The following is a 19,311-nucleotide window of genomic DNA, read 5'->3' on the forward strand; positions in this document are numbered from 1 at the left end:
TGCCACCCAGGGACATTTTTTGAGATAAAATGAGTGATTGTCCCTTTAATTAAACTTGACAGTGTGAAACTTAAAGTAACCATATTATTTCAGTGGCGGGAGGACACTTGTGCGAAGGACCATTTGTTCACATGTACTAGTATCTAGATGGGGCAGTATGACTGAGCAAGCTTCAAAGACAGCTCAGAGGACCAAATAGCATGTCACCTAGCCAAGCCCCAGAAACCACCCACTTACCTTTGCCAATTTTACAGGGACTCTTACCAAGGCTGGCAAAACCAGGTTTTTAAACCATCATTGTGGCTTCTTTCTGTTAGGAAATAATGACTGTGAGATAAACTAACCTTGAATGATCAACAGCTTCTCAGGATTCCTAAGATGGCCTGTTACACCATTCTTTTTTCAAAATTGTTTGAATTATCTTTAAGTTGTAAATATACTCACAGACTGTAACACTGCTCTTTGATGGGATGAGCTGACCCACAGTACCCCACATGGCACCCTCTTCCTCCATAGAGCTTGTGACCTGAGTGGCCAGGGGGGTCCAACCTTCCCCAGGGGCATGTGCTGACCCTGTACAGATATCTGCAAAGGTAAATAAATGCCCACACTGCCAACAGAGTTGAGTGGCTTCATGGTTCCTTCATCCCCCACCTAGCAGTTTTCTGTGAACCAATCCTCAACTTTATAAGTGACTGTAGCCCAACACTCCTTAATAGGGCAGCTGAAAGGGATGAGAATGGGAGGCGTACAGTCACTGCAAACTTTGCGGATTGTATCAACACACTAAAGCCAGGGCTGCTTTTGTAAATCCTCAGCTTCTAAAACCATTACAGCGCCCTGAATTCCCACCAAGTAATAGAGATTTTAACATAGTCAAACTTATATTTCAATGCATATACAAAGAACCTAGAGAATAATGCTCACTGTCTTCAACTTATAGGAACAACTTCAAGAAAAGGAAGCTACTTGTGACTTGTGTAGATTTAGGTAGGAAAGTCCTGTCAAAAATATTACTCATAATTTCCACTTTATTTACTGTACAAGTTCACACAAAACATACACACTCTTTTCTGCTAAGGTAGATTTATGGTTAGTTTCCATAATACAATACTCCACCGGAGAGCATGGGAAAGAGAACACCAGTGACGGGCTCAACTTCCCAGGCAGGACCCTGCACGCACGCCCCTGGGTGGGTCACGGGCAGCATGCTGTGCTGCCAAACCCTCCAAAGGAAGCCACAGGTTTGCATTTGAATATTTTAAATGCACAGTATCAGAGGAAACAATAAATGCACACACTTTGATTATAGTGACATCATCACACACAGTCACAACTGCAAAAATACTGTTTTTAAGTCATTAAATAAAAAAGGAACTCGCACAAGCTATAAAAATGTTGCCACCACTGATTTTGACTATGAACGAACCCTCGATTTGCTAAAATACAAGAACTATAACATAACAGTCATTACATTTTGTTCATAAATAACTTTCTCTAGATCCTGAGAACATACCTTGGGCCTCTGTGTCACGGCACTACCCTACATTCAACAATGAAACATTTCAAGGAAGGAAGTTTGGATACTGTTAATGGGATTTTCTCCCTCTCCTTTTCCTTTCACCTAGCAAGTCTGTTCTAGTCATCACAGTTATTTTTACTCTTTCATGTGAAATATTTGAAAATTCTTAACTCAGGCACTGATATCGTTGTTTATTTCAAAACAGCAAGTCCCTGACTGACATCACAAAATGTTACCAATACTATTTTTTAAAAACCATACCTCTTTTTCAGGTGCATTTGTTAAGGAATCACGATAAAGCTAAATGGAACTGCCTTAAAACAAAAGCATTTAGTTTTTACTTTTAAGTGGTCAGACCAGAAGGCTCTTTTAAAGAGTGGAAACACACTTTCTAAACTAGTGATGGAAGAAGCATGTTGACTGGCTGGGATTTACATGCTCTTCAGATGGGCAGACCTAAGGCCAGAGGACACGGCTGCAAAAGCACTCCCCACGCCTCACTTTCGCAAAAGTGCATTTGGAAAAAAGCTTGTTACAAAAGCACAGTTGGGTGGTTGTGGAATATATTAGATAAAGCAACAAAACCCCACTTTTCTATAATATTTTCATAAGAGAGCCCAACAGGAAATAAAGTACCAAACAAGCTCCGTTCCAAATTTGTACTGTAATAGCCAGCTTTCTTTTAAGAATCCCTGACTTTTGAAGGAAAAAAATAAATCCTTATCAGATTCCAGGACCCAACACCAGAGTGCCCGTGTCTTCTGGTCCATTCCCTCTGCCTTCAGATGATAATACAACACCTTCCTCTCCATCAGCCCACCCTGCACACATCACTCTGCAGGTACAGCCAGGGAATCCTCAGCCACCTGAGAAACAGCCTCCACAGCTGGGCCTCGGCTGCCCTTTTCTTTTTCTGCTACTTTCTCCTTCACCCCAGGTTAACCCATTCACCATCCCCAAACCTTCTTCCTCACTGAGCTCTTTGTCTGGGCACATTCTACTTCTATCCAACAAAGCCTATTAATTCCAGTTGAGGGCCACCCAAAATTGAAAACATCATTTAAATACTAGTTACTATCTAACATAACATGGGAAATTTCATTACCTGTCATTAATGAGAGCAGCACAAGTCAGAAAAAAACACAGGCTATATATGGCAACAAATGCACATCAAACATAAATCATTTAAGCCTAAAAATATGCACAGAGGAGCTCTGGCCGGTTTCCCTCAGTGGTTAGAGCGCACCAAAGGGTCATGGGTTTGATTCCTGATCTAGAGCACATACCTGGGTAGCAGGTTTGATCCCGGGCCCTGGCTGGGTCACGTGTAGGAGGCAACCAATTGATGTGTCTTTCTCACATCAATGTTTCTCCCCCGCCCCCCTCGCCACCCCTCCCATTCACTCTCTCTAAAAAAATCAATGGGAAAAAATATCCTTGGGTGAGAATTAACAAGAAAAAAATATGTACAGAGGAGATTCAAAAAACAAGATCATGTCTAAGTACAATGTCAGCATGTAACATAATGGGTAGGGGTCAAGTTCGTAAATTATAATAGAGCACTTATCATGTAAAATAAAAGGATAGAATTCAAAGTTCAAATACAAAAGCTAAAACAATCCCATCAGCTAAGAAGAAAATAGTCTCCTGAGAAGCTAGTTGGAGGCATACAGTAAACCTCTGTACCATATATACCCTACCTAACTCATCATGGTCGATAAATGGATAAAATAACTGAAACCTTTTCTCACGCTTTGACTTATAATCTCTGGGCCTAGTGAGGATGAGCATGACTGTGGCATAAAGGAAGGCATCTCAATGTGGGAAAGAGTATGACCATGAAAGTAAAGAGAAGGGGTATGCCAGTTCCACCACCTTTATGTAAATATAAGGAAAGGGATTTCCCCGCCAACTAAAAGTGAAACCAGGTCTAGGAAAAGGAAAATTTCCATTTCTCATAGATCTTATATATATTTGTGTGTGTGTGTAAATACAAAGCAGTCAAACCCACCTTGACATTCATCCACACACATAAGCAAGTTTAAGTGATGCAGGCAGACCTGTGTTCCGAATTTTCACATGCATGTTAGCATAGGGAACAATATCAAAAGCAGAAACTGGTCATTAGTATTATCAAAAAATCACAAGGTAACAACAACAAATTTATAATAAAGAAAGTCATCAACTGATTCCTAACAACCACCCTAAACTAAATACATATACTTAGAGAATACATCCAGATGCAGATTTACAGAGAGAGTGCAAAGCAGCGATTAGAGCAAATTGGGTTAGATACTCAAGTCCAAGAAAAAGGACAGAATATGTGGCAAAACTAAACATGACTCTGCAAATATCAAACAAGAATAAAATTCTGAAGTAGTACTCGGAAAACTCTGGGGACTCTGGCAAGCATGAAATAGCCCATCACACCCACAATATGCACAGGAGATTCTTTTATCCATTTGCTTAACAGTGATATAAACACGGCAAACACACACACATCGTTTGGTTCATGTGCAACAAAACTAAGCCATTAAATGGGCATCCCATAAAGATCACTTGGCCCTAAGAGGAACTAAAAAGGAGTTAGCTGCATGCCACAAAGACGTATAAATGTTTCACTTTAGGTCTCCGTCTCCTTCTCCATCCCCTTGGATGGACTTTTTGATACGAAGCAACATGGTAGTAAGCCACTGATCCAAGCGAGATATCGAGTCAAATTCCTTCACCTAGTTTAAGGTTAGAGGAACAGGAATTAGTTTATGGAAATACAATTGAAATAAAGCAGCTGTTTAAATTTAAATAGTGATAATCAACCAACTTTCTTCATTTAAAATTATTCATTCCAGTTCATAACAGTCATTAAAAATTATTTATTTTTTCATTATTCTCTGCCTTTTTTGATGGAGCTATTAAGTTTCTGTGCCTTTTATATTGCTCTGTATATAACATGTGATGACAAAAATCCCTAACAGCCTTTATAATTGGAAGAAGATCACAATTAATATGACAAAGGAAATTAGACCATGTATAAGACTTAGAAGGGAACACGGAAAATTAACAGGGTTCCAATATTCACTGAACAAGAAAAAAGGTATTTGCAGAGACAGGATGTATGGAAGCAGGATTCCTTTAACTCATTGCAGCATATTAATAAAGAATAAGACTTCAATAGGATGTAAATGGTTTTGCAGCAAAAGTTAAATGGGAAAACATTCCTCCCCACCACTGCTTCAAAGCCATGATAAATATATTAATGGCAGATACTGAGAAACTTGTTTGACTCTAAACATAAGATGGCAAAAGATGGGAAAACAGAAGATAGATGAATAAAAAGAAAAAATCTTCCATTTATGTTATGCCTGGAATATAGCAAACTCTTACTGCTTTGTTTTTATATTTTAAATTGTACTGAACTGATTTTACTTTACACTTACTTACGGAGCATATTATTTTCAAAACAAAACATTCAAACAGCAAATTATAACAGTATATGATTTTTTTTCTTGAATTTGCCTTATAGTTAAATTCACCATAGCTAATGAAACCATATAATTGTATAGGTTTGCAGGATATCAAAAACATGACCTTTGGAAAATACAATTAGGTATACTGGAACAATGTTCAAATAAATGTTCACATTTACACAATGAAAAGAAGAAAAAGTTCCTGTAATAAACCTTCGAAGTATGTATTATATTTCAAAGACATAACTTACTGCTTCAGTGTAAGCTTCACTGTTCTGTTCTTCATGAGCTTCTAGAAGTTTCTAGTAACATAAATATGGAAAAATTAGTTTGGTAGGCTAAAAAAGTTCCATCTGTGACTAGAGATACTTTAAATACAGAAGTAGCCTTAGTATCACATTAACTGATGTTGCTAAATACTTTATAAAATTGGAGAAATATTCAAGTACAAATAAAGAATTACCCCAAGCCCTGGGTCCAGTATTTGAGCTAACATTTTTGCCTGCTTCGGAACACAACACTCTATCCCTGACTCTCAGTGGCATTTGAAACCTAATATTCAAAAGTAGGAAAGGCTCTTCCGCAGACTCCACAGATTTATCCTTCACTTCACACCCAGTTCCACCTGACAGCAAAGGCTTTTTCTTCAAAGTCCTAATATTACTTACTTTCAATAATTTACATTCTCTTGAATCAGTAAATGCTGGAAACATTTCCTCATATTTCTCAAGAGCCAGCTGAGAGAGAAAAAACACTTGTTAATGTCTGACTCACTAAACCAGGAAACACAGCTTTGAACATTCTTTTTTTTATTTTTTAAATATATTTTTATTGATTTCAGAGAGGAAGGGAGAGGGAGAGAGAGAGAGAGAGAAACATCAATAATGAGAGAGAATCATTGATTGGCTGTCTCCTGCACGTCCCCTACTGGGGATAGAGCCTGCAACCCCGGGCAGGTGCTCTTGACTGGAATTGAACCTGGAACCCTTTGGTCCGCAGGCTGACGCTCTATCCACTGAGCCAAACCAGCTAGTACTGAACATTCTATTAGCTTCGGTAAACTCATCTACATCCTATTTAACTGTATAAGTATGTGTTAAATTCATCAAAATCAACAGAGGAATCCTATCCTGATTTTCAATTTCAGTTAAGAATCTATTTCTAAACCAATTTTCCAGATTGACGTTACTATAGAGAAGATGTTGTAAACCAAATATAATTCTTAAAACTCATAAACAGGTGTCTTTTTTTTTTAAAGGTACCCAGTTTAGTCTTGCAACTAACGAATATCACCCAAACCAAGTGATATCAAGAACAACAGAGTACCTGAGTGAGGCCCGCTCTCACGGGCAATGTGCATCAGAAAACTAGTACTAAGGACTGACCATACCTTGGCATTCAACTCATCGACTATGAAGTGACAGAGGGCAGCTTTAAAGAAGTAATCCTTTGCACTGTACTTCAACAGAGGATTATCCATGGTGTTTGCCCCAACCTAGGCACAGAAAGCAGAGTTAGATGTAAAAGGTTTGTGGTGTTTTTTTAAAAATTGAATTTATTGGGGTGACACTGGTTAATAAAACCAAACAGGTTTCAAGTGTACAACTCAATAAGACATCATCTGCATAGCACATCATGCACTCACCACCCAAAGTCAAGTCTCTTTCCGCCCCGTTTATCCCCCTTTGTCCACTTTCTCCTCCCCACACCCCCCTTTCTATCTGGCTATCACTACATTGTTGTCCATGTTTTGTGTCATACATAATATATTATTTTTAAAAAGTTTTGGCTTCTTACATTAGGCAAACTGATGATCATCTATTGCCTTTAGAAAATAATTCTGTATCTTATGTTAGTTTAGCTATGAAATCCATTTTTAATCCAATATTATAACTAGAAAATTTTACTAGAAGAAATATTTAACACATACAGTGCTAACCACTTAAAAATGAACTCAGAAGACTTTGACCTGTAGGAAGATGGAACAGACATCCTTTCCTCTATTCCTAAGTACAACTAAAAGCCCCAGTCATTTTATATGAAACAAATGTAAAACTGAAAGGCGAAGAGAGAACAGAAGACTGATAGGGACCTTGAGACACAATGGAAAACATGACAGTGAATTCCCTGGGTTTCCTTTTTCTTTCATATATTCCTGACTTTTTATAGAAAAAGCTGGCATAAAAGTCTTTGGATATATTAAAAAAAAAAAAAAAGACTAGACAAAAGTTTGCTGTCTCTAGCCAAAGGACTAGGGAAGGGGCAGCCTAGCATAGTAAGACAGAAAATGTTTAGACAATAACTGCTCTATTCTAGCCAAATACCACAAGAAAACGGTGGCCTTAACCTCACTCATGTCATCAAAGGCCAAAGAGGAAATCAAGATGTCCATCCTTTCGAGACTGCAAACAGGAGCCCAACATTCCCAAGGTGACTTCGGAGAAGGCCAAGAAGGGAGCAGCCTTCATCCCCGCCAGCTAGTAACGAGCCCACACTTTTCCCCTGCAGCTGAGGCAGTGCAGCCCACACAGGCAGCCTCGATTCCACCTCTGCCCAGCAGAACCAGGCTTCTCACCTCCCAGTAGGCATGGTTTCAGAAGAAGCCTAGTGGAGGGTTAAGACTTTCACCATCACTGGCAGTAACAAGGACAACCCCACCATGGAGGTGGTGGACAGCAAGCAGGCGCTGGAATGAAATGAGGGCCTGCCCCCAGATGCCAATGGAGGCCAAGTGGGAAGCCTCCACCTGGCAGTAAAGGGCAACACACCCTTCCCCAGCCAGGGCAATGCCACAGAAAACCAGCTGGCAGAGAAGGTTTAAGTAACAGGGTTAGGTTAGGGTTAGGGTAAAAATGTGCAGTTTTCAATGGAAACTTACTCGCCATACAAAAAAAGGGAAAGATCTTAAGCTGAATGAAAAAAGACAACCAACAGATGACAGCTCTTAGATGGCAGAAATGTTAGTATTATATAACAAAGGTTTTGAAAGAGCCCTCATAAAAATGCTTCAAAATAGTAACACAAAAACACCTGAAAGTAAAACAAAACAAAAAATAGAAAGCAAAATCAACATCAACAAAAAAGAAATTCACAACAAAAAACCCAGAAGACATAAAGAAGAACCAAATGGAAATCTCAGAACCGAAAAACACAAAACCACATAAAAAGGAGATGGGCTCAGCAGCAGAATAAATGGGACAGATGAAAGAATCAACAAACTGATGAAAGAACATTAGAAATTAGTCTCAACAACAGAGAGAAGACAAACTGAAAAACAAAAAACAAACAATAAAAAACAATAAACAAACCATCAGGGACCTACGCGACCATGAAATGAGGTCTAACATTGGGATCCTCTGAGACCTGGAAGGGGAGGAGAAAAAGAGAGCAGCTAAATATATACTATAAGAAATAATGGCTAAAAATTTCCCAAATTTGGTAAGAAGCAAGAGCCTACAGATTCAAGAAGTTTAGTGAAACCCAAACAGGATAAAAGCAAAGCTATCTATGCCACACCACATTAACTTCTGAAAACTAAAAGTTAAAGAAAAAAATTTGAAAGCAGCCAGAGAAAAATAACTTCTTATTTACAGGGGAAAATCAATGTGAATAACAGCCAACTTTTTACCAGAAACCACAATGGCCATAAGTGGCACTTTTTCAAGTACTAAAACAAAACAAAACAAAACATCAACCCAGAATTGTATACCCAAGGAAAATATGCTTCAGGAAGGAAAAAAAAACCAAAACATTCCCAGATAAAGGAAAACAAAAATATAGGTTGCCAACAGACCTACCCTAAAAGAATGGTAAAAGGGTATTCTTTAAGCAGAAAGGAAACAATAAAAGACTGAATCTCAAAACATCAGGAAGGAAGCAAGAACACAGCAAACAAAATGTGGTGAATACAATGAGCTTTTCTTCTCTTGAGTTTTCTAAATTATGTTTGATGGTTGAAGCAAAAATTATGGTTATAAAAGTACGTAAAGAAAACATTTAAGACAGTTATATATTGAACAGAGAGTAAAAAGAAAGTAAGGTAAGATTTCTTTATTTCATTGGAAGTAATAAAATGAAGTCCCCATTAGCCTATGATAAGTTATACAAATGTAACAGCTAGAGCAATCACTAAAAAAGCCATACTCAAAAACACTATAGGTAAGGCACCCACTGGAAGGCAGGAAAAAAGAAAACAGAAATGTAAAGCAACATAAATAGAAAACAAATATAAAATGGCAAACATAAGCCCTAATATAACAATTCTATCTAATAAAAGAGTAATATGCAAATTGACCATCACTCCAACACACAACATGGCCGCCCCCATGTGGACACAAGATGGCCATCAGGGGAGGGCAGTTGGGGGCAATCAGGCCAGCAGGAGAGGACAGTAGGGAGGGACCAGGCCTGAAATGGAGGGCAGTTGGGGGTGACCAGGCCGGCAGGGGAGTGGTTAGGGGGTGATCAGGCTGGCAAGCAGAAGCAATTAGAGGCAATTAGGCAGGCAGGCAGGCAGGCATGCAAGTGGTTGGGAGCCAGCAGTCCTGGATTGTGAGAGGGATCCCAGATTGGAGAGGGTGCAGGCTGGGCTGAGGGACAACCCCCGCCCCCATGCACAAATTTCATGCACCGGGCCTCTAGTAATTATAATAAATGTTGTCAAAATATGCTAATTAGCAAAGTGAATTAAAAAGCATGACCTAACAATAAGCTGTTCATAAGAAACTCACTTCAGCCCTAACCGGTTTGGCTCAGTGGATAGAGTATCGGACTACGGATTGAAGGGTCCCAGGTTCGATTCCGGTCAAGGGCATGTACCTTGGTTGCGGGCACATACCCAGTGGGGAGCGTGCAGGAGGCAGCTGATCAATGTTTCTCTCTCATCAATGTTTCTAACTCTCTATCCCTCTCCCTTCCTCTCTGTAAAAAATCAATAAAATATATTAAAAAAAAAAAGAAACTCACTTCAATTATAATGATATAGGCAGGTCAAAAGAAAAAAGATGCAAAAAGACATATATAAACATTAATCAAAAGAAAGCAGGAAAGGCTGTATTAATATCAAATAAAGTAGACTTCAGAGCAAAGACAATTATACTATACAGGATGGGGCAAAAGTAGATTTACAGTTGTTCATATGGAAAATAATACAATAATTAATAAAGAGTAATACAAGAATAAATTCTGTTTTGCATACTCACAACTATAAACCTACTTTTGCCTCACTCTGTATAATGATAAACGTGTCAACCCACCAAGAAGACATAGCAATCCTAAACATGTATGCAGCAAGCAACAGAGCTGCAAAATATGTGAAGCAAAGACTGACAGAAATGAAAGGAGAGAGACAAAAACCCACAATAATAGTTGCAGACTTCAACACTCCAAGCTCATCAATGGATAGATCTAGAAAGGAAAATTAGCAAGTATATAGAACTCAACACCATCAACCAAGGAAATCTAATTAACATTCATAGAACATGCCACCCAGGAACAGCAGAACTACAGAACATATGCCAAGAAAGACCATATTCTGGGCTATAAAACCAACCTTGACAAATTTATAAAAATTGAAACCATAGAGTGTTTTCCAGCAACAATGGAATTAAACTAGAATTCAACAACAAAAAGTTAACAGGAAAATCTCCAAACACTTAAACTTCCCAACTCATTCTATGCGGCCAGTATTACCTTGCTACCAAAACCAGACAAACACATCACAAGAAAAAAAAAATTAAAGATCAGTATCCCTTATGAATATAAATGCAAAATCCTCAACAAAATATTAGCAAAATAATTTTGGCAACTTACAAAAAGGATTACATGACTATACAGTCAAGGATTAATTTGTCTAAAGTGAGGTCTGGCCTTTGTCCATGACTCCTGGGTGGTAATTTCTAAATCCTTGGAATGTCCTGCCTGATAAGAGTCAACCACATCTACATGACTGAGCCCCAATAAAAACTTCAGACACTACATTCAGTGAGCTTCCCTTCTTGTCCATACTCTACGCTTACTTTCACATATTGTTAGGTGAAGTGCTGTCTGTACAACTCTATAGGGGGAGGACAACAGAAAGTTCCTCACTTGGAACTCTGGATCCTACCCTATGGCAGGCACCTCTTACTTTAGCTGATTTTAATCTGTATCCTTTTTATAATAAAACATAAATGTGAGTATAACAGCTTTCATTGAGTTCTATGAATCCTAGAGAATTACCGAACCTGAAGATGTTCTTGGAGTCCCCTAAACGTTGCAATGACTAAGTAAGATTTGTCCCAGGAATATAAGGTTGGTTCAACATATAAAAATCAATGAAATATACTATATTAGTAGACTTAAAGGACAAAAAACACATGATCCTCTCAACAGATGCAGAAAAAGCACTTGACAAAATCCAATACCCTTTGATGATAAAAATAGTTAAAGTAGGAAGAAAAGAGAACTTCCTCAAACTAATAAAGGACATCTATTAAGAAACCCACAGCTATCAATATACTTAATGGTGAAAAGCTGAAAGCTTTCTTCGTAAGATGGGAACAAGGTGAGGATGTCTGCCCTTGCTACTTCTATTTAACATTATATTAGAAGTTCTAGCCAGGACAAATGAAAGAAAATGAAGTAAAGGGCATTCAGATTGCAGAAGTTATGAAACTATCACTATTGCAGATGACATGATTTTGTATATAAAAACATCCACCAAACAAAAATTAGAGCTAATAAATAAGTTCAGCAAGGTTGCAGTATATAAAACTAGCATTTAATAATCTGAAAAGGAAATTAAGAAAATAATTCCATTTATAATAGCATCAAAAAGAATAAAATACTTAGGAGTATGTTTAACCAAAGAAGTGCAAGACTTGCACACTGAAAACGATGAAACATTGAACAAAATTAAAGATCTAAATAAATGGAAAGGCACCTTGTGTTCACAGACTGTAAGACTTGATGACATTTTCCAAATTGGCCTATAGATTCAATGCAATCCCCGTCAAAATTCTAGCTGGTTTCTTAGCAGAGATTGACAAGCTGATCCTAAAACTCATATGGAAATGCAAGAACTCCAAATAGTCAAAGCAATTTTTAAAGAAGAAGTTGGCCCTGACTGGTGTGGCTCAGTGCTTAGAAGGTTGTCCTGCACACAGCAGAAAGGTTGCCGGTCGATTTCCAGTCAAGGGCACATACCTGGGTTGCAGGTTCGTTCCCTGCCCTGGCTGGGTGCACAAGCAGAGGGCAACTAATAAATGTATCGTTCACATCAGTGTTTCTCTCTCTCTTCCCCTTTCTCTCCCTTCCACTATCTCTAAAAATCAATGGAAAAATAATCCTTGGGTGAGAACGGATGGACGGACAAACAAACAAAGTTCCTTGGAAGACTCTCACATTTCCCGACTTCAAAATGGACTACAAAGCTACAGTAATCAAACAATGTGATATTGGCATAAAGATAGACATACATATCAGTGGATTAAAACAGAGAGCCCAGAAATAAACCTTTGCATATTGATCAATTTTCAACAGGGTACCAAGACCATTCAATGGCAAAAGGATGGTATATTGAACAAGTAGTGGTGGGAACACTGAAAATCTACAGGTAAAAAAGAATGTAGTTGAATCCTTAACTAAGACCATATACAAAACATTACCTCAAAATAGAATGAAGAGCTAAAACTATAAAACTCTTAAAATAAAACAGGCGGAAAGCTTCATGACCTTGGGTTTGGCAATTTCTTGGATATGACATGAAAAACACAGGCAAAAAAAGAAAAATTTGACTCAAGAAAAACTTAAGGGCAACCCACAGAACAGGAGAAAATATTTGCAACCACTTATCTGATAAGGGATTAATATCCAGAATATATAAAGAACACCTAAAACTCAATACCAAGAAACAAATAACCTGTTTCAAAAATGGGCAAAGGAATTGAATAGACATTTCTCCAAGGAAGATATATGAATGACCAATAAGCACATAAAAAGATACTCAACATCACTAATCATTAGGGAAATGAAAATCAAAGAAACATTGAGAGACTGCTTCACACTCATTAGGATGGTTCTCAAACAAGCAAACAGAAAACAACAAGGATTGGTGAGGATGTGAAAAACTGGAACTCCTGTACATTGCTGATAGGATGGTGAAATAGTGTGGTAACTGTGGAAAACAATTTGGCAGTTCCTCAAAAAGTTAAAAATAAACTTGACACATGTCCCAACAATCCCAATACTAAGTATATAACCAAAAGAACTGCAAACATACGCTCAACAAAAACTTGAACATAAATGTTCATAGCAACATTATTCATAATAGCCCCTAAATGAAAATAACCCAAGTGTCCATCAGTTGATAAATGGATAAGCTGTGGAATATTACTCAGCTTTGAAAATGAATGAATTAATACATGTTATAGCATAAGTGAACCTTGAAAAAAATTTTACTAAGTGAAAGAAGCCAGTCACAAAAGGCCACACATATTGAATGATTCTATACATATTAAAGGCCTACAATCAGCAGATCCGCTTAGACAGACAATAGATAGTATTTCCAGGGACTGGAGGAGAGCATGGGGCTTCTTTTGGAGATGATAAAAATGTTTGTGAATTAGGAAATGGTGATGGTTACACACCCTCTGTGAATATACTAAACACCACAGACATGGTACTCCTTAAAAGGATGAATTATATAATGTGTGAATTAGTCTTAATAAAAAGGAAAATTAAATTTAAAAGTAAAAAAAAAAAGAGATTCAGAGTAAATTCTGCTGGAAGTGGAACAGACAGCAGTAACCTCACCTGCTCATAGATCTCGATGGCTTTCTGGTATTGCTCAAGCTGGGCAGCATATGCTGCCACCTTTAGCAGACACTTGTTAGCTGAACTGAAATCAAGAACCAGAGCAAAGTAAGTAACAGAGAAATAAAGTGACATCCCAGTACACGTTCATTTGGTACAGTACAGTACGTTTCGCTAACAGAGTATAGTAAACATTTATCTTTTATCACACTTGACAAAAATCCATTTAATTATGTTAAGAAAAGTAATACTTGCCTGTTGGATTCTTCTCCTTTGTAATAATCAGCTGATTGTTCATAATGTGCAATAGCCTGAAAACACACACATACCTTATTCAAACTACTTGTTTAAAGAGTTGCATTTAAAAAACTACACTTGCATGGGTATTTTTTCTTATAGATAAACCTATCCTAATAGTAAACCTTTCACAACTTGGCCTACTTTATTCAGGGAACACAAAAATGCATGCACCTCTCGAAGCCTGACAGCAGACTGCTCGCTGTCCATCAAAATCTCTTATCCCCCTCCCCCATGGCAAATACCCAGCTACACCACTTCCCCAGCCTGTACTGCAGTTAGAGAAGCCATGAGACCTATTCCTTCCAATAGAATATAAACAAACATGCTGTAAACTACTCCAGGCTTGGTCCATACATCTGACTCTGCATCCTTCTCCAGGCCTTTTCCCTTCTCATGAGCCAGAATGGCAATAGCCAAGTCTAGAGTGGCAATGGAAGCCACGAGCTAAAGGTGGCAGAACTTCTGTCAGCCTGGTTCCTAATTACAAAGGGCAGAATGGGCTTTAAATCCCATGCCCCACCACTGCCAAACCCAGAATAGCTACGCTGGATTGTTATTTTTGAGATATGTGAAGCCCTATTAAATTTAGATTTAAGGTTTGCTAAAGCAGCACAGATTATCCTCACTAATAACCTACGTGTCATCTAGATTAAAGGTCTTGTTTTCACTCTAAAATGTGTGGTGCTGAATTCACAGTCAAGTGGAAAATAAAGAATGCAGGCTGCAAAGCTCAAAGCTCTGGTCCTGTGGGGCATAGAGTCAGTGAAATCAAGCATATGACAATTCAGAAGGCAAAACATATGCAAGCTCACTCTTTCTCTTGAGAACACCCATGCCTTTCCCCAGGACTCCCTCTCTTCTCTAGAGCAGACTTGGGCCTTTCTGCCAATATCTTGATTAGTTTGGAATGCCCAGGAAAGTTTTTCAATGAATTTATGATTAATCAAAAATAATCTTCTTCGAATTGTCCTCATTCTCAAGTATTCAGCACTAGTTTGCACTGTAATAAATAGGGTAACATAAGAAACATGAACAAATCTTTTTATAAAGAGTATCAGTTATATAACCTCTTCCTAAGGAGGAAATGTAGCTACTTTCTTCCCAGTTCTTACAGCACCCCAGCACTCAATGAATAGAGTTGGGTTGAACCATATGTAACTACTGTTTTGGAGGTTAAAAAAACAAAAAAAGGCCCAATGTCAACAATTTGGTTTAGCCTAATACTTATTAAATAATGATACTGGTTCATCAAAATGTTATAACTGTAAACTTCAGCTAGGTTTATTATAATAAAAGAAAAATTTTAAATTTAGTTTTTAATGCTAATTAAACCAATAATAAAAAATTATGGTTTTCCCAAGTTTTGACAGAGACTAAAGTTGAAAGGAAAGCTTATCTACTGGCTTAGAGAAGTTTCAGAGTAAACAGGTCGGCCACATGTTATTTTTGATGTTCCACCTAGTTTGGAGTTTTAACAAGTAGTGAAACTTATGAAGCATACGCAGAACCTTTCACACTAGAAATCGGCCCACTGTAAGTTACAGTCCCAAAGACAATAACATAAAAAGTAGAACAAAGCAACCAATAATAATAGCACACATAGCAATAAATCCAGAAACAACCCAGCGGATTATCCTGTGATTTAAGTAGCATGCCACAGGGATCACTAGACTCCTTGGGAGAGCTGGGCAAGTGGCACCGTGCTGCAGAATACATGGATCCTGAAATGAAACAAGGCTTTCTAGGACTGCACCGTCGTCATTAAGGCAAATGCAATTTCCAGGGTTCAAGCTTAAGGGTCCACTTTGTAGGTAAAATAGCTTTAAATATGGGATTGATTCTTTTAGAACACATACCCCCAGACAGGACCTAACAGGAACCTGACACACTACATGTAATAGTAACAAACAATACTAAATCATGTCCTCTAGGGACTTAAGACAGAAATGAGTCATCATTCCTCTGGACCATTTAAAAAGGACCTATTTATTATTTGGTTCCATGTTTTACTTTGTGAAGTCAAAGAAGTAATGTGAGTTTATGAAACTTCACCATTCACTAGTTAAAATCTGTGAATGAGTCAGACGACATATAGAGGCTAGTATTAAAAGGAAAGAAATTCATTTGTTAGAAATCAGATATAAAGTACTTGGTGTAACTGATTTTTTCAAACTTAAACTTCATACACCAACCAAAATCTGATGGACCCACCAGAGACACGAAGGCAATGTTTCTAAACATAGCAGGCCAAACATCAGAGAACACAATGAGCTAACCCCGTGTGTTTGAGTAATATTCTTAAATTGCTTTTTAAAAAAGAACACAACAATGAAAAAAGATGTCACCTACTGGCCAACTCGCAGAATGGCAGGAACACTGTGGGTAGTGAGTAATGGAAGTTTCAGAAGCTGCGTGGCAAATCATCAAATTTTTTTATAAAGAAAGAAAACAAGAGTGCACCTTAAGTCATTTTATCCACCCTCAATTTTAAGGAAGCCCCTGTGGTGAAGTGGTTGCCCGAGCCCAGGTGCCGGAAACCGGTCCATCCTTGCTGCTTGACACAGTCGCTGCAGGGAAGAAACATCTGCACAGCATATGTTTCAAGGGACCTGGGGTATATGGCATACTGTTCTTAATATGTTTGCTCCCCTTCTTAGCGCTATGTGTTTTAACCAAGGTCACCTCTCCAAGAAAGGTTGTTTCCCCAGGTGGGGATTTTTCCCTGGAGTTAGGGATTAACAGGACTAAGGAAGGGAATCAGTAAAACCCCTTAACTAAGTGGCAGGCAGGTAGTTAATCACTTTAACTATGAACAATCACACTTAAGCTACATAATCTTTTCTTAGGATAATCTCCTTCAGTTACTTCCTTGTAGCTTAACAGAATAATAGAGTAGTGACCTTGGAATGGAGATAACAAATGCCCTAACCTTTGGAATAGAATGGATAGGATTAAAATCAAATGGTATAAATACAGATGTAACAGGAGAATAAAAAAAGAACCTCGCTATGCTGATCAACTGAACGCTCTCTGTGTCATTCCTTCTTCGCCGACTCTGTCCACATCTTTGGGAACCCCTGGACCTGCTGGGGCTGGACCCCAACACCCCCAGCCCTGGCAGCAGAGATGGCACAGAGCACTTCAGGCTTCTGCCTCCAGAGTGCTCTTCTGACCACTGTGGACAAGGAGTTGATGCAGTGGCTTCAGCTGGCAAGATGATACACAAGTGCTCATCTCCCCAAGACTGAGGCCACCCCAATAAAGACAGTGAGAAGTGCTGAGACTTAGGAATTTTGAGGACAGTGCCCACAGAAATTGCTCACAGGTTGGATGTGGAGAAAGAGAAAAGGCAAGTATGCCTGTGGAGGGGGAACATCAGGTGGGAAGGAAGGCCAGGTCAGAATTCAGTTTTACACATGCTTGCCTTGAGACTACAGTAGAGAGGTTGGCAGACATGGGGACATAGGAATTTAAAGCTCGGATAGAGGTCTAGGCTGCAGACAGATTTGCAAGTCCTGGAATACAGATGGTACTTAAAGTTGTGATCCTGAGTGAGTGCAGATAGACATACCGAGGGAGCAAGACGGAGAGAAGACAACGACCCAATTCTGGGGTCACACTACAGGGTGAGAAGAAGAAAAGGAACCAGCTAAGGAGTCAGGAAGAGAGCGCTCAGTGAGGTGGCCAGAGGACCAGGTGGGAGACATGTTCTAAAAGCCAAGAAAGAAGTAAAACAAAGGAGAGGAAGAATGACAACTGTCCAATGCCACAGCAGGCACGGGGAGTGCCACGACCACTGAGATAGGAGGCAACTGGAATCTTTCAGCATGTTTAGTGTTCATTATTCTGAGAGTGATGATCTCCACTACATTTCTCTTTCTGATTCACACCTGTGTCATCCGCAGTACTCAGGAGGACAGCTTTACATAAACAATTGTCTCCAGTCTGAGTTGAGGCAGCCTCTGAAGTGTGGCCAATGTGTTTTCCTTTCACCAGGGTACACTCCAGCCCTGCAGGAGATCCCCTCACTGAGAAGGCAGCAGGAGATAGGACAGTGCTGGGCCAGCTTTGCATACGCTCCACTCGTTCCAGTCTGAGTGAGCATAGGCAGTGGAACCATTGTGAGTCCTAGTTTTTCCATAGCCATAAAGCTGAAATGTGGTAACATTCATGGCATGCTACCAAGGACAATGTTTGGAAAACAGTATTTTCTCAAAAGGTGTTTCCTTCTTCCTCTTTTCTTCTGCTACTAGAGGCATACCTTGTTTTATTGCATTTTCATCAACATCAAAAAATAATCCAACCAGCAAACAGATTAGGACTCACCGAATGCTCAGATGATAAATTTTTTAGCAATAAAACCTTTTTATTAATTAATGTATATACACTGTTTTAATAGACATAATGCTACTGCACACTGAATAGGCTATAGTAAATCCTCACTTAATGTTGTCGATAGGTTCTACCACCTAAAGTGAAATGACATAACGTAACCAATTTTACCATAGGCCAATTAATATACACAAGAGTTAAGTTCCTACAGTATCTTATCGTTACAATGGAACAACGCTGAACAAACGATGCTATACTAGGATGTGCTGTATAGTGTACACATAGCTTTCATATGCACTTGGAAATTCACATGTGTGACTCACTTTATTGTGCTTTTCACTTCATAGGAGTGGTTTGAAACCAAACCCATGATATCTCCAAGGTATGCCTGTACTAGTCTAAACCACCACTTAAAAAGCCAGGCTTGAGTGAAGCAGACATGTGGCCAAGTTGGTGTTCAGCTACCTTCTTCCCCAGGTTTCAAGGCCTGAAGACAAAGATGTGCAAATGCCCACAGTACTTAAGCTTCCTTCCCAGGGCCACAGAAGCCTCAGCAAAAGAGATGAAGATTCTAACATGAATCACATAAGCAGACACAGCAAGTAAATCTTCACTAGCTCTCATCTCCAATACTTACTCCAGGAAAACAGTTCCTCTACTCCTTAGCCACCAAGCCCCTAAAACTTCCACGTGTAGCCATGCATGACGGTCACGCTACTCCATTCAACTCTGATGGAAGAGGCAAGAGTCCCTGGAGTCAGTTACCTGCTTCACGCCAAGGTTATGAGAATGTGACCCATTGCTTACCTTCTCGATGTCTACAAGTTCAGTCTCATAAATCTCAGCAATAGTAATGTGGTGTTTGGCTGCGATTGTAAACCTTCCCTGGGGGAAAAC

General features: G+C 38.9%; 1 protein-coding gene across 5 annotated transcripts in view; it reads right to left on the reverse strand.

Annotated features, from left to right (window-relative positions):
- Positions 1-3,477: 3,477 nt before the first annotated feature.
- NAPB (NSF attachment protein beta) overlaps positions 3,478-19,311 on the reverse strand; it is a 36,799-nt gene continuing 20,965 nt past the window's right edge. For 4 of the 5 annotated variants that reach the window (XM_023761707.1, XM_006097932.3, XM_023761711.1 and 1 more), the window contains 7 exons: positions 19,222-19,299; positions 14,038-14,093; positions 13,783-13,867; positions 6,380-6,484; positions 5,658-5,726; positions 5,241-5,291; positions 3,478-4,251 (listed from right to left, as the gene is read on the reverse strand). In XM_023761707.1, the coding sequence (XP_023617475.1) occupies positions 4,141-4,251; positions 5,241-5,291; positions 5,658-5,726; positions 6,380-6,484; positions 13,783-13,867; positions 14,038-14,093; positions 19,222-19,299 (555 nt within the window). In that variant the 3' untranslated portion in view covers positions 3,478-4,140. The remainder of the gene's footprint in view (positions 4,252-5,240; positions 5,292-5,657; positions 5,727-6,379; positions 6,485-13,782; positions 13,868-14,037; positions 14,094-19,221; positions 19,300-19,311) is intronic. The other variant, XM_023761709.1, reaches the window with a different exon arrangement.

This window comes from Myotis lucifugus, unplaced genomic scaffold (genome assembly GCF_000147115.1).
Source record: "Myotis lucifugus unplaced genomic scaffold, Myoluc2.0 scaffold_214, whole genome shotgun sequence".
NCBI classification, from domain to species: Eukaryota; Metazoa; Chordata; class Mammalia; order Chiroptera; family Vespertilionidae; genus Myotis; species Myotis lucifugus.